The sequence below is a fragment of the Lithobates pipiens genome, unplaced genomic scaffold, assembly GCF_037356315.1.
Source record: "Lithobates pipiens isolate NorthernLeopardFrog02 unplaced genomic scaffold, aLitPip1_a1.2 Scaffold_8, whole genome shotgun sequence".
NCBI classification, from domain to species: domain Eukaryota; kingdom Metazoa; phylum Chordata; class Amphibia; order Anura; family Ranidae; genus Lithobates; species Lithobates pipiens.
The window spans coordinates 573,434,086-573,450,439 of NW_027507903.1; the positions used below are offsets into that span (position 1 = coordinate 573,434,086).

Consider the following 16,354-nt stretch of genomic DNA (forward strand, 5'->3'; position numbering starts at 1 on the left):
ATAAGAAGCCAGGAGGGATGTCAGCAAGCCAGTCTTGAAACAAACAGCAGGAGATGGTTCATTCTGATGTGATCAATGAGAAGGCAAAGGAAAGAGTGAGCTGGAAGGCTTTAAATAGGCAAGTCAGACGAGCATCATCGGGAACAGCTGGTAACTGTGGAAAGAGAAGAGAGCTGGCAATTAGCCGACAGCTGAGCGGCCAGCCCAGAGGAGGAAGGGCTAAGCCAGCCCTGACAAGCAGCCCCAGATCCTACACCACAATAGAAATGTGTATTACACAGTTTAACAATCAGCAGATAAATATACTCCAAACACCTGGTGTTAGTACATGGTTGTTATGGTGTCAGGATGATTGAAGAGCATTATTTCTATTACATTATAATATAAAATTAAATCATTCAACTCCCCATATTTCAGAATCAGTGGGAGCTCTGAGCGTGTCACCTGTCACCAGATGCCATGAGGTGCCCCAGCAGAGTTCATCCTTACAACAGGTGCCCCCAGCAGAGTCCGTCCTTACATCTGGTGCCCCCAGCAGAGTCCGTCCTTGCATCAGGTGCCCCCAGCAGAGTCCGTCCCTGCATCAGGTGCCCCCAGCAGAGTCCGTCCCTGCATCAGGTGCCCCCAGCAGAGTCCGTCCCTGCATCAGGTGCCCCCAGCAGAGTCCGTCCCTGCATCAGGTGCCCCCAGCAGAGTCCGTCCCTGCATCAGGTGCCCCCAGCAGAGTCCGTCCTTGCATCAGGTGCCCCCAGCAGAGTCCGTCCTTGCATCAGGTGCCCCCAGCAGAGTCCGTCCTTGCATCAGGTGCCCCCAGCAGAGTCCGTCCTTGCATCAGGTGCCCCCAGCAGAGTCCGTCCTTGCATCAGGTGCCCCCAGCAGAGTCCGTCCTTGCATCAGGTGCCCCCAGCAGAGTCCGTCCTTGCATCAGGTGCCCCCAGCAGAGTCCGTCCTTGCATCAGGTGCCCCCAGCAGAGTCCGTCCTTGCATCAGGTGCCCCCAGCAGAGTCCGTCCTTGCATCAGGTGCCCCCAGCAGAGTCCGTCCTTGCATCAGGTGCCCCCAGCAGAGTCCGTCCTTGCATCAGGTGCCCCCAGCAGAGTCCGTCCTTGCATCAGGTGCCCCCAGCAGAGTCCGTCCTTGCATCAGGTGCCCCCAGCAGAGTCCGTCCTTGCATCAGGTGCCCCCAGCAGAGTCCGTCCTTGCATCAGGTGCCCCCAGCAGAGTCCGTCCTTGCATCAGGTGCCCCCAGCAGAGTCCGTCCTTGCATCAGGTGCCCCCAGCAGAGTCCGTCCTTGCATCAGGTGCCCCCAGCAGAGTCCGTCCTTGCATCAGGTGCCCCCAGCAGAGTCCGTCCTTGCATCAGGTGCCCCCAGCAGAGTCCGTCCTTGCATCAGGTGCCCCCAGCAGAGTCCGTCCTTGCATCAGGTGCCCCCAGCAGAGTCCGTCCTTGCATCAGGTGCCCCCAGCAGAGTCCGTCCTTGCATCAGGTGCCCCCAGCAGAGTCCGTCCTTGCATCAGGTGCCCCCAGCAGAGTCCGTCCTTGCATCAGGTGCCCCCAGCAGAGTCCGTCCTTGCATCAGGTGCCCCCAGCAGAGTCCGTCCTTGCATCAGGTGCCCCCAGCAGAGTCCGTCCTTGCATCAGGTGCCCCCAGCAGAGTCCGTCCTTGCATCAGGTGCCCCCAGCAGAGTCCGTCCTTGCATCAGGTGCCCCCAGCAGAGTCCGTCCTTGCATCAGGTGCCCCCAGCAGAGTCCGTCCTTGCATCAGGTGCCCCCAGCAGAGTCCGTCCTTGCATCAGGTGCCCCCAGCAGAGTCCGTCCTTACATCTGGTGTCCCCAGCAGAGTCCGTCCTTACATCAGGTGCCCCCATCAGCAAAGTCTTCCTCATATCTGTGTCCCCAGCAGCAGAGCCCCTCCTTACATCTATGTCCCCATCAGCAGAGCCCTCCTTACATCTGTGTCCCCATCAGCAGAGCCCCTCCTTACATCTGTGTCCCCAGCAGCAGAGTCCATCCTTACATGTGGTGTCTCCATCAGTGGAGCTCCTCATTACATCTGGTGTCCTCATCAGCAGAGCCCTCCTTACATCTGGTGTCCCCATCAGCAGAGTCCTCCTTACATCTGGTGTCCCCATCAGCAGAGTCCTCCTTACATCTGGTGTCCCCATCAGCAGAGTCCTCCTTACATCTGGTGTCCCCATCAGCAGAGTCCTCCTTACATCTGGTGTCCCCATCAGTCCTCCTTACATCTGGTGTCCCCATCAGTCCTCCTTACATGTGGTGTCCCCATCAGTCCTCCTTACATGTGGTGTCCCCATCAGTCCTCCTTACATGTGGTGTCCCCATCAGTCCTCCTTACATGTGGTGTCCCCATCAGTCCTCCTTACATGTGGTGTCCCCATCAGTCCTCCTTACATGTGGTGTCCCCATCAGTCATCTTTACATCTGGGGTCCCCAACAGTCCTCATTACATCTGGTGTCCCCATTAGTGGAGTCCTCCTCACATCAGCGTCTGTCCCTATCAGTGGAGCCGCTGTTGTAAAAAAAACTCTTGACCTGTGCAGAAGCTCGACTGCGTCACTTCCGGTGCAGCTCCGTCACTCATACAGCTGTTGGCGGGGCTTTACCGTGCATGCGGTAAAATTATAGAAAAAGAGGCGGAGAGTTGGTGGGAGGGGGAGATAGAGTGGAGGTTGGAAAGGAGGCAAGCCCCCCATGCATAGCACTGTCTATGTACATTGTTCTGCCATCAAACGCATCCACTGTGCCCATCTGCCACTTTGCCCATCAAACGCAGCCACCGTGCCCATCAAATGCAGCCACTGTGCCCATCTGCCACTTTGCCCATAAAATGCAGCCACTGTGCCCATCTGCCACTTTGCCCATAAAATGCAGCCACTGTGCCCATTTGTCACTTTGCCCATCAAATGCAGCCACTGTGCCCATTTGTCACTTTGCCCATCAAACGCAGCCCCTCCCACCAACTCTCCGCCTCTGCCTGTCCGCTCAAGTCCATCATTTTTCTCTACCATGGACATGATTAGTGGGGTGGGGTGGACGGGGTGGGGCTGGTGCTGGGGTTCTAACCATCTCTCCGCCTCTGCCTGCCATAATTTTCCTTGACTGTGAATAGCTCCCGTGCATGCGCGATAAAGCCTCTCCAACAGCTGTTTGAGTGACAGAGCTGCACCGGAAGTGATGCATCGAGCTTCTGCATAGGTCAAGAGATTTTTTACAACACCTGGTTTCTCGTGTGTTCATTGGAGAGGGGAAGGGCCTCCCCTCTCCACTGAACACAAGGGGATTAGTCCTCACGGCGGCAGCGGCGGCCATCTTCTTGTAGTCCGCTGGCTGTTTTTGCTAATACATTGCAGATTTTCCAGGGACAAAAAGCAAAATCCCAGGAATTGAATCAGGACGAGGGTCCCAAAATCGGGATTGTCCTGGGAAAATTGGGACTGTTGGCAAGTATGTATTGGGGGGGACCTTATTACCCAAATGCAATAGAAACTGGGTAAACAGCACTATACAGCACTAAATGTTATGTAATGCTGTGTTAAAACACTGCACTACACTATACTGACAACCTACACTATACTCACACTACACTATACTCACAGTTTACTGAAATACTACAATATACTGACACACCACACTATAATCACAATATACTGACACACTACACTATACTCACACTATACTGACACCCTACACTACACTCACACTATACTAACACCCTACACTATACTCACATTATACTAACAGTCTACACTATGCTCACACTATACTAGCACCCTACACTATACTCACACTATACTGGCACCCTACACTATACTCACATTATACTAACACTCTACACTATACTGACACCCTACAATATATGCACATTATACTAACACTCTACACTCAGTCACAGTAACTGAACACACTAACTCGCTATTAGTCCCTTCACTATTTATCTCCACTTCAACAACACAGTGCAAAATCTTCCAGTAGGAAGGAACCTTTTATAGTGTAGGGTGGGACTATGAGCATTGAGCTGTGATTGGACAAAGTCATCATCACTTTGTCCAATCAGGGCTCTGACAGTGTGTTGTGCCCTAATTGGCAAAGCCTTGCACCTGCCCACTGGCTTCATCCAATTAGGGCTCTAGAATGCACTGTGAAGCGCGCAGTACATTGTAGGGCACGCGGCAGGCGGACATCCCACCAAGCACCCCAAAAAAATACGGATGTTTGCTGAACGGGCAATGTTCGTGCTGAATGTTTGCTTGGCCTGAACTGTTCAGCCAACTCTAGTTCTAGCTACTAGTGCTTGTGTTATCCCTCATCCTACCTGTCAAGACATGAAATGGCTGGTGTCATATATGATCACACATGTAACGCCATGGCAACTGCTGATCAAACAGAGGATAAGATGGCAGCTTCCTTGGCTGTAAGCCCTTGTACACACGGTCAGACATTCCGATGGACAATGTCCGATAGGACCGTGTTGTCGGATAATCCGACTGTGTGGGCTCCATCGGACTGTTTCCGTCTGAGTATCCAACGGACCAAGTTTTCCAGCTGGGCTATAACATTTTCCAACAACATGATTCGATTGGACTTTGAAGAGAATTCTGTTCGGACAAAGTGCCACGCATGCTCAGATCAAATTCCTAGACCAAAGTTATTGGCTTCTAGCCTGAACCTTGTCCCGTCCTAACGAAATAACGTCATCACGTTCAGAACAATCGGATTTTCTGACAACTTTGTCCGACCGTGTGTATGCAACAGTTTCGGACAAAATCCGATGGATTTGGTTGTCGGAATGTCCGACCGTGTGTACAAGGGCTAAGGCATAAGAGGGTTTAGTCCTGCTTTAATCTGTGGCAGTGGGTTCGGTTACCATTGCCAGAGGATTAGTCATGCAATCTCCTTCAGCAATGGATGATGGTGTCCTCAGAAATGAAGGCAGCCTTAGGGCAGTCATACATGGATTCACATTCGGCTGGTTCAGAATTTCGATCCATGCATGGGCAGGCTGGTTGTACACAAGATGATCTATTGATCGACTTGTGTACAACCAGCCTGTTGGGTTTCCCCGAATGATCAGTGCCACCAGCTCTAGCCAGCAACCCTGATCACTGTATTTTGCCAGAGGGGAGTGCCCCCGCCATCAGAACACAATAGTACCATGAGAGTGATGGGGGAATCGGATGGGGGCGCGATGGGGGTTTTGGATAGGGGCTTGGATGGGGGAGTTATGGGGAATCGTTTGGGTGAGTGATGGGGGAATCCAATGGGGGAATCCGATGGGGAATAGGATGGGGGGCGTGGATGGGGGAGTTATGGGGGGTTTTGGATGGGGGCATGGATGGGGGGAGTTATGGGGGAATCGGATGGGGGAGTGGATTTGGGAGTGATGGGGGAATCGGATGGGGGAGTGATGGGGGAATCGGATGGGGTCGTGGATAGGTGAATCGGATGGAGGATTGATGGGAAACTGATGGGGAAATCAGATGGTGAAATCGGATGTGGGAATCGGGTGAGGGTGTGGATGGGGGAATCGGATGGGGGAGTGATGGGAAAATCGGATGTGGGTGTGGGAATCAGGTGAGGGTGTGGATGAGGGAATCAGATGGGGAAGTGATGGGGGAATCGGATGGGGAAAACCAGATGGGGAATTGATGGGGAAACCAGATGGGGAAGTGATGGGGGAATCGGATGGGGAATTGATGGGGAAACCAGATGGGGAAGTGATGGGGGAATCGGATGGGGAAGTGATGGGAAAATCAGATGTGGGTGTTGGAATCAGGTGAGGGTGTGGCTGGGGGAATCGGATCATTTTTTGGGAATCGGATTAGTCAGACCTCCTTGACTGATTCCACAAAGCTGGTCACATGATTTATGGTTATGGAAGGAAAAGAATGCCCATTCTACAAAACATTCTTTTTTCTAACCTCCTTTATGACTGATCATTATGATTAAAATAAGACCATATTTAACTGGGGAATTGGTAAACAGCACCTCATCAGTTCCCGTCTATAATCAACATTGATCGTATTATCATTATGTGCTGGTCAGTGTGATTATTCTACGTGCTGCACAGTGTGATTATAACGTCCAGCAGACCCTCTCAGATGTGAACTCTGCGCCTTCCCTGACATTTGTATCGCCCGCATGGCTCGTCACAAAGCTTAGAGACGCCTCTACCTTCGTCACTCCTCCAAGCCGGAACTGAATGGAGGCGGAACTGAAGACTTCGGATCCGCGGACTGCTTTCCGTGTATCGCACCAATAGCGGAAGTGTGTTTTGTTGCACGTGGGTAGAAGCTGGAGCGGGTGATATGTCGAAGGAGAAGGTGAGGGGGTGTGGAATACTGGAAAACTGTATGTAGTGGAGGGAGAAGGAAGTGTTATGAGTTGGGGGTCTCTGCTGTGTGTAATGGAGGGGGACAGACATCTGTTGGAGTATCTTCTGTGTGTAGGAGGGGGTGTCATTAGTTGGGGGTCTCTGCTGTAGTGTTGGGAGGTAAAGGGGGTGTTATCAGTTGGTGTCTGTGTGTTGTCGGTTGAGGTCTCTATTGTGCACCGTGGTGTCGTCAGTTGGGGTGTCTCTTGTTGCAGTGTTGTTGGTTGGGGTCACTCTTGTTGTGGTGTCGTCGGTTGGGGTTGTTGTGGTGGTGTTGTTGGTTGGTGTCCCTGACGTGCATCGCGGTGCCATCGGTTGGGAGTCCCTGTCGTGCCGCCGTCGGTCCCTGACGTGTGCGTGGAGTCATTGGTTGGGGTCCCTATTGTGCCACCATCGGTCGAGGTCACTCTTGTCGCAGTGTCGTCAGTTGGGGTCCCTGACGCGCCGCCATTTTTGGGGTCCCTGTCACACGGTGTCATTGGTTGGGGTCCCTGCCATGCATAGCAGAGGGGTGTTTGTTGGTTGGAGTCTCCGCTGTGTGGAGAGGGTGTTGGTTGGGGTATGCACTGCATGTAGTGGAGGGGGGTTGTCATTTGTTGGTGGTATCTGCTTTGGGAAGCGGATGGAGGGGCACTTAGCAGCAGGTTGCACCGACTTGCAAATTGTGGTAGTTTAAAGTGATTTTCTTGTTCTTTAAGAAAAATAATGCAAACTTTCCTGCTCTGTGTAATTGTTTTTCCACAGAGTAGCCTCCTGTTGTGGGGTCCCTCGCTGCCATTCCTGGCTACCCCTGCCATCCAGGTACCCCCATAGTAAGCCGCTGGCTCTGGGGGTTCTTGTGTGGACTTGATCCTGAGCTGCATTATTTGCATCTATTGACACACACAGTGTGGCTCAACACCGCTCTCTGATCCCATGATTTATCTTAGAGAAGGAGCCAATGGCTCCTGCATCTGCTGAGCCTCCTGTGAGAAGAGTAGTGCTGCTGCAGAAGGGCACGTAACTGGATTGAGATCAGGCTCAGGTAAATATGTCAGGCTCCTGTAGAGACACTGGCTTTCTGCCCCACATTTCTCTCTTTTAGAAAGCTGAAGAACATACGTGGACTATGAGCACGCTCGTGTTCATTCAGAACTATTAGCTGTCTGCCACAGTGGTAGACGGGACTTTGTTGTTTCTTCTTTCACAGATCTCTGCGAATGAATGGCGCGGCTGTGCAGGAGGAGCCCCAATTTTCAATGTGATAGCAGGTTTGCGGTCAAACTCCTGGCCACGGAAGATGAGGTGCTCAGGGGGTGGTGTGTTGGGAACATGTTTCTCCCTTTAATGCAGATGTAACATGTTCTAAAAGTGAACTGATACTTGAAAAATGATTCTATGAAGACTGTTTAGTAAATACGGCTTTGTGTGGATGCTATTGTTATAAAAGTCAGTCGGCAGAACTTTTGAGGGTTTTTTTCACAAGGAAAAGAATTTGATTGCTTCACATAACATTTCGGATAGCAGCCATTCTATATAACACATGTGCGTTTTCCGTATTCGCTGATACCATTGCAGGTGCATTCTTCTGGTGAACAATTGTTACAGCTGCTGATCGTTACTGTTTATGGAGCAATCTTCTGTACAAAAGATGCAAGTTTGGTGGGAATTTTCACTTGGACTGAAGTGATATTCTACTATATAAGGGTCTCTGAGTAAAGCAGGCAATGTGTGTCTCATTGATCTATTCACCTTCCTTCTCTTCTTCAGACAAAGAATCAGAAGAAGCTGCGAGCCACATCCATCCACAATGCAGAGGAAGAATATGCGAGCGTCCCTCACTCTTTTGTCTTCCACCGTGGGCAGATTGGAAAGAACGTACAGCAGCTGATTGAGGATGTCCGGCGGGCGATGGAGCCATTCACGGCTGCCTCTCTCAAGGTAACAGGCCACATAGATAAACGTTGTGTGCTGCTTGTTTACTACAGTGTTCAAATTGGCCACTTTGTTGCCATTTCTTGATTAACCGCTTAAGGACCGCCTCCTGCACATTTATGTCGGCAGAATGGCATTGCTGGGCACAAGCATGTACAGGTATGTTGCTCTTTAAGTGCCCAGCGACCCGGTCCTGAGCTCCGTGACCGTGGCTGCGGGACCCGTGGACCCGATCGCCGCTGGTGTCCCGCAATCGGGTCACAGAGCTGAAGAACGAGGAGAGGTCTGTGTAAACAAACCTCTCCCTGTGCTTCCTAGTGTGGCTGTCAACGATCGTCTGTTCCCTGTTATAGGGAAAGACGATCAGTGACATCACATGCCAAGCCACGGTCCCCTAGAGTAAAAAAAAAAAACACACACACACGTCACACATAACCCCTAGTGGTTAACTCCTTCACTGCCAGTGTCATTTACACAGGAATCGGTGAATTTAAATAGCACTGATTGCTGTATAAATGACAATGGTGTAAAAAATGTCCGATGTGTCCACCATAATGTCGCAGTCACAATAAAAATCGCTGATCGCCGCCATTACTAGTAAAAAAAAAAAAATATTTATATGCTATAAAGCTAGCCCCTATTTTGTAAACGCTATAACTTTTGCGCAAACCAATCAATAATCGCTAATTGTGCTTTTTTTACCAAAAATATGTAGAAGAATACATATCGGCCTAAACTGAGGAGAAAAAAAGTTTTTTTAATATATTTTTTGGGGGATATTTATTATAGCAAAAAGTAAAAAATATTGCATTTTATTCAAAAATAGCGCTCTATTTTTGTTTATAGCGCCAAAAATAAAAAACGCACAGGTTATCAAATACCACCAAAAGAAAGCTCTATTTGTGGGTTAAAAAAAAGACGCCAGTTTTGTTTGGGAGCCACGTCGCATGACCGCACAATTGTCCGTTAAATCAACGCAGTGCCGAATCGCAAAAAGGGGCCTGGTCCTTTGGCTGAAAACTGCTCCGGGGCTTAAGTGGTTAAAGGGAACCTGTCATGTGCCATCCACAAAACAAATATTAAAAAAAAAATGCAACTCTATACAAATTTATAAATAGAAAAAACAAAAGAAAAATATTAATATGTGCAAACATCAAAAAATATGCATAATTAATCCACCATAAACCCAAAATACATGTAATCGTGACATGAAAAGTATAATAAGAGTCCATCAAAACACAAAAGTCACAAAAAAAGTTTTGAGTAGTCTACCATAGAATGCATATATCCATATTGTTCCTGGACAGAGTATTGAACCCCTCCAGATGGTCATTCCACCAACCGAGAAATGGCAAGAAAACACCACGGTGTGTGCAGATCCACCTTTACCAGATAATGACCACCAATAAACGGATGGTCAAACGCGCTCTTTATGTCACCAACGCTAGGATATCCTCAGAATCTCCAGAAAAGCTTAAGGATGAGTAGGAAAAACTCAGTGTAGTAAGAAAAATCCTTAGATTTTTTATAATAGAATAAAAATACTCTGAGTAAAGGGCAAAACAAGCATCGTTCTATATTACTGGATTTAGAGCATCCAATACTCTGCTTGTGGTTGGCAATAGCCCACTTCTGATTCTCAATTTGCGTGATGGCGCCACTTCCGTTGCCCCCGACTAATGGATTTCATCATAGGAGACATCGTTGGGGAGTGGCCAGAAGGCAGCATCACACAACAACCCTCAAATAGCGACCGAAAAGGTTCCCTGCTGGCAGAATACAAAAGCTCAGTGGGAGGGATTCCCCTATCCACATCAAGTGTGTGGTTGGTGGAATCTGATACCCTTTTTTTTATGCTTTTTTTTTTTTTTTTTTTTCACTCAACCTGCAGTACCTGCCTTACATTTTGAGAAGCAGCAGAAAAGCACAACTATTGTTTATCATTTTATAACCAGAATGTAAATGAATTGCACATAGGAACAGGACTCTGTAGAACAATAGCATGCATTAATATAATTATTTACATCAAGCCAGTCTTTTGCACGTATATATGAAAATCATTGAAAAGAGTCCAGAAAGGTAAGACCAGTAATGTATTGTGAAGATGGTAATCATGAAACTATGAATTGTGTTCTAGGTTCGCAAGAAGAATAGCCTGAAAGACTTTGTTGCTGTGGCTGGTCCACTAGGAGTGACCCATTTCCTGATCTTCACCAAGACGGAAGCCAATCTCAACTTTGTAAGTGATAGTTTTGCGATACCTGTGTTGAGTGGAGTAGAAGCTGAGGCAAATATAAATACCCATTTCTTTATCCAGCTTTGCGTTAACCACTTTAGTACTGCGCTATAGCCAAAAGATGGCTACGGCATGGTCCTATAGTTCTGGTAGGGCATCCATAGACTTTCTCCCAGCTCCCTGCCCCTTGTGCAACCCCCAGAGGGCATCGGCTGCGCTCTGTGTCCTTTGGACACAGCTTGGGGTAAAGGGCCAATCACAGTGGCCCTTTCCTTGTGATCAGCATTGTCCAATCACAGTAAAAAGATTTGTCGGTTATCGGCAGTTCTTTACTCATGCGCTCTGTGTGAGGAAAGGAGAGCCAATAACTGGAAAGGCTGTTAGCACATCGTTTACTCTTATCTGATCATCAGTGTCGCCTCCTCGGTGCCCATCAGAAAGAAGAAAAATTACTCCTTTGCAAAATTTTATAACAGAAACTAAGTAGCGTTTTTATTTCCCAAGATTTTCAATCTTTTTTTGTTTCTTTTGCAAAAAATGGTTATTAAATACCACCAAAAGAAAATCTGTCTCAAAAAAAGAAATTTTTTATATGGGTACAGTAATGCATGACTGCACAATTGTCATTCAAAGTATGACAGCGCTGAAAATTGGCCTGGGCAGCAAGGGGGTGAAAGTGCCCTGTATTGAAGTGGTTAAAACAAAGCATGTTTAGTCACTCATTTTTAGACAGAAAAGTTAGAACCCCTGTCATGTTTTATTGCTGTCTGTGCCTCTGCTGGAAAGATTCACTAACCCTATTTGTACTTTGTCACCAAGCCAGAAAGTGACGGGACACTCAATATTTTAGAGTTGTCACCACACCTAGAGGTGAGAGGTAATCTTTTAAATGGGGAGACCTATCCCAGTGACAGCTGTCTAAGAGGGAAATTCCCTTCACTATGTGTAGAGTGCCTCTCACTTCCTTTTGTAGCTGTGGGTCAGGAAATTAAGTGAAATCTCCCAAATGAAGACAGACTGCAACAATAAACTGACTGGTTTAAATACGTACCTATTCCATCTAAAAATAGAGAAAGTTTTGGCTATACACACACTTTAAATATGTTCTTAACAGTGCTGGCATAATCTGTTATCACCTGCACACCAGAAATGAAGCCGAGTAAGGGAGTGCCAGCACTGGATGATTTTATTGCATACTGCTATCATGCTACCTCACCAATCTCATTGGAAGTGGTAATTCACCTCCCTGGCGGTACGATTATTTCGGATTTTAGGTGCTAAAAGCGGTACAATTATTTTGCATGAAAATTTGGTGTTTTATATTGTAGTCCTGTAATTCTTAGCAATAACTCACTTAAATCTGTCCAAACCAGAGTCTAGCAGATATCCCGGGTATGATAAATTTTGAAAAATGAAATCATAAATTATAATATAATAAATAATTGTACCTAATAATATAACAATAAAAATTATTCAATAATGTAATCAAATCAAAAACACTGAAATCTGCTCAGTTGCAGAATTGTCACTGTCATTACTTTTCAATATTTGATGACGGATCTCACCACAAATCACTATCCCTCAATTCTGCGAGTGATTCTAATTTTATTATCGCTGTTTTCTAGCTGGTCTAAAATCATTTTTGATGTAAAGGGACAGTTTTGGTTGCTATGGACAATCTCCAGTTTCCAGGCATAAAGAACATTTTTTATTATATAAAACTGCATGCAGGGCACTGGACAGACCACTAGGGACAAAGGGGATGTGAAATCATTACAGCAATGTAATCTGTAAGATTACATTATACTGTATGTAATGTGAGTGTTTCACTTTTTAATTTGGCGCGGATCTCCATCCCCGTGCTTCGCAACGCTCGCAGGGAGCGGAGATCGGCTCCGTGATCGAGCGAGACACGGCTCGCTCCTACAGCGTGGGGACATCGCTGGATCCAAGGGAGAAGGTAAGTAAGCGTTGTCCTGGATCCAGCGATGCGGTCCCGAGTCTGGCTCGGGGTTACCGCTTTTGGTATAAAAATTCCACCCCGAGCCAGACTCGGGAATACTGTCGGGGGGTTAAAGGCCTTTTAATGATTTATACCTACAGGTAAGCCTATAATAAGACTTATTTGTAGGTACAGTAAATCTCTCCTACACATGCACCTATGTGCTGTCCATAGAGAGCCGTGACTTCTGCACACATGTGCGGGAGTGACGTCATCACGGCTCGGTCTGTCAAACGGCCGCAAACCCGGAAGGAAGACTGGTGAAGATGGAAGTCATGACAGCGCTCCGCTGGAGGGCTGTTTTCAAGTAAGTCTTTCATAATGTGCTAGTATTCAATGCATACTAGCACGTTATGCTCTTGACATGCAGGGAGATTTTTATTTATTTTTTTATTCTAGCTTGCTTTTTTTTTTTTTTTTTTTTTTTTTTTTTCGTTTTACCACAGCTTGAAGGCTTAGTAGAAAAATAGGGAAGCTTAATGTCTCTGGGTATACAGTGTAGGTGTGCCTCACAAGAGCTGAACAAAATTACAAATCTTATAGCTTGCTCTACATATGCTACAAAGGTGAGTATTCTGGTGCCTCCTCAGTAGTTTTCTCTTGCCTGCAGGCTGATATTGATGACCAGGAATGCTAAATCTTTCTACTATGTAAAGATACTAAATGCTGTATAATGGCAAATGTTTATGTACAGCTCTCCTGACTTATGGCTTGACATCTGGGTGTCCCTGTGCTCGTCTTAGGGGAATTTAAAAGTTGCAAAAAAAATATATGTAAAATACTGAGTTTTTAATTTAAATTAGTTTGCTTGAAATGGTAGATGTCACTTTTACTTTGTAAGCTCTAACGAGCGGGGCCCTCTGATTCCTCTTGTACCAAATTGTAATATATGCCCTCATGTTGTAAAGTGCTGCGCAAACTGTTAGTGCTGTATAAAACCTGTATAATAATTTATTATATCAATTTTTTTTAAAGAAATTTGTCCGTTTGCCTAGAGGACCCACGCTACACTTCAGAGTGACCCAGGTGAGCATCTTAGCCCATCCCTCTTCCCCTTCCACCTCTTTGAATAAGTATTATAAAAGGGCCAAACATTTTGGTGCTTCCATCATGTCAACCTTAAATTCAGTGTAACTTGCTGGGTTCTGGGAAAACAAGTAAAAAATTGACAAACAGGCCCGTGGTAACTTATTCCTAGAGCAGCCATTGTCAGCCTTTTTTACCTGTAGGAGCCGTCAAAATATTTTTCAGGCCTCGGAACTCTTTAAAAATAATTATACCTACAGTTTGTGGTACATTAGCATAATCACTAAATTGTAGAATGATTTAAACATAGGAATAAATAATCTGGCACACCTAACAGCCTGGGCAGATACTTTTTTGCATACGCCTGTTATGTACCTTATTTTATGTGATAATTTTGTAATTAGGTGAAGAATAACTAATACAGCCCATACATGGGTCGTATTTCGAACAAATTTTCTTTTCAAAATCAGAAAATTCGTTTGTTTTTTTTTGTTTTTTGTGATCCGATGACGCCACCATTGATTTTCGAAATTCGGCCGACCAAGCCTTCAATATCACCTCATGTTGCTACAGAAAATAATTTTCTTGCCCGGGAATCTTCTTTTCTCTCCGTAAATTTTCTTTTCTTATTACATTTCTTGCATGATTCTCCCATCATTGATTAGAAAATCGTTTGTTTTTTCAAAAAATTTCCAACATGTCTGATTCCTCAAATTTGATTTCCACTCGAAAATCGGCTGTTACTGCAGCTCCACTAATGGTGCGAAATTCATACGAAAATTCTTAGATACGATTTTCAAAATTCAAACTGTGTATGGCTGGCATAACTGAAAAAAAATACAGACAGTGTGGTCTCATTGATCAAAGCAGCTCACCTCAGGGTCATTGAGAAACCAATTGTTTTTATTTGAAGGCACAGAGGATGGTTCAGTTGTCCTTGTGTTTAATATAAATTTTGTCTTTTTTTTTTTCCGGTATAAGATATAGAAGCACTTTTTTTATTTTTTTTTTTTTTTTTTATTGGTCCAGCACTAGACCTTGACTTTTTGACTATTTAAAGGATAAGTTCAACTTTTTGTAAAATAATTTAAATTTTTTACATCAGCAGATCATGGATGTAATCCGTGGCTCCTGTAGACACTCATTAAGCTGTCTGCATGTATCTCCAATATGGCAGGCAATTATTGAATGGCAGGACGCGTCCATGAACTGTGGGAGCACTCACTAGCGCCCTCATAGTTCATTGATAACTACAAGCCACTGGCTGCAATGGCTGACAATACTTGTAGTGTACTTCATTCACAGGAACTGTGAATGAATGACTCAGCCATGTGGGTGGACCCCCGGAACAGCCGTGCTGCTTACAAATTGTAACAGCGAGTGCAGGGAGAAGACCCCTGCCCGCTGTCACAAAGTGGGGAGCACTGGTGTTGAGGAGGGTTACTGGTCCAAAAAATAAAGCAGAGGTGAGGTGTTAAAACCCAATAAGATGAGGGAATTTTCCAGAGCTGCCGGGTGCAGAAAGGCAGTCTCACAGCTGCAATAGCAATCGTGAAAAGAGTCCAACTCCTTGCTGCTCTTTAAAATGTATTGATTTTCCATAAAAGACATGGGAATATATACAACTAGTGCATAGAGAATCTGGTGCAGCTCTGCCTAGTAACCAATTGGCTTCTAAGTTTTATTGTCAAAAATTAATTGAACAAGCTGAAGTTAGAAGCTGATTGGTTACTATGCACATCTGCACCAGATTCTGTGTGCACTAGTTTTAGTAAAGCAACCCCACTGTGTCTATACAGAAATTTTTATTGCGTTTCAGCCTTGCAGACCTCGGTAGGTTACTAGGAGCATGTTGCCTGTTACACCCTAAATATGGGTGTAAAATTCTTCTCCAGGTGAACTAAGCCTTTAACTGAAAGTCCAGATCGATCTGTATGAATCAAGGGAAGGAGGAAGCGTTACTCTTGTGACACATACAGCTGTGTGTATTATGACATCTGAATGAGATTTAATTACTATTCTTCAATAAAGCAGTGAACGGCTGTGCAGAGATGGTAGAGAATGACATCCAGTCTATAATTAATACATCCTAGTTCCTGTATCCATAACTGTGGAAATTGTGAGAATATGAAAATCAACTTGGCTTTCTTAGGAAAAGTCAGGTCTCTGCATATCTCCGTAACACAGATGCTTTTCTATTTGGCAGTATTCATTGGTAAAGGATATCATCTCCTCTCTAAAGCGACATCGGATGCACGAGCAGCAGTTCACTCACCCGCCTCTGCTGGTGCTTAATAACTTTGGCACACAAGGAATGCACGTGAAGGTGATGGCCACAATGTTCCAGAACATGTTCCCCTCTATCAATGTTCACAAGGTAGGAACGACCCTGGAAGATTGATTCATACTGAGTCAAACATAACTGTATTTTGACTTAAAGCTGAACTCTTGGTAAACCATAAACTACACAGATGTAATACAAATATGAGAGCTACAAGTGTTTTGTATTTGCTTCCATCCAATCCTGGCATTTACAAAGCCTGTCACACAGCACAGCTAGGAGAGTGATGCCACTTTCTCTGTTACATTTATATTGTAGAAGGGATATAGTGGTTCCCCTCTCCATCAACTGCTTGTTCACTAGACGGTGAAAGAGCAGCAACAGTCTGATGGGTTCATCTCTTCTTTTAGGCTGCTCGCTCCTTCTATTAGCATGTTTTTGTCTACAGTACGAAGGGTTTTCAGAAAAAAAAGTGACCTGAGAAGTTCTAGAGCCGCACAATCA

General features: G+C 45.8%; 1 protein-coding gene across 1 annotated transcript in view; it reads left to right on the plus strand.

Moving 5' to 3' along the window:
- The first annotated feature begins 6,184 nt into the window (after positions 1-6,184).
- The window catches only part of PPAN (peter pan homolog), a 28,707-nt gene continuing 18,537 nt past the window's right edge, over positions 6,185-16,354 (plus strand). Inside the window, exons 1-5 of the mRNA XM_077470183.1 lie at positions 6,185-6,341; positions 8,141-8,311; positions 10,443-10,544; positions 13,519-13,569; positions 15,776-15,946. Coding sequence (XP_077326309.1) covers positions 6,327-6,341; positions 8,141-8,311; positions 10,443-10,544; positions 13,519-13,569; positions 15,776-15,946 — 510 coding nt within the window. The 5' untranslated portion in view covers positions 6,185-6,326. The remainder of the gene's footprint in view (positions 6,342-8,140; positions 8,312-10,442; positions 10,545-13,518; positions 13,570-15,775; positions 15,947-16,354) is intronic.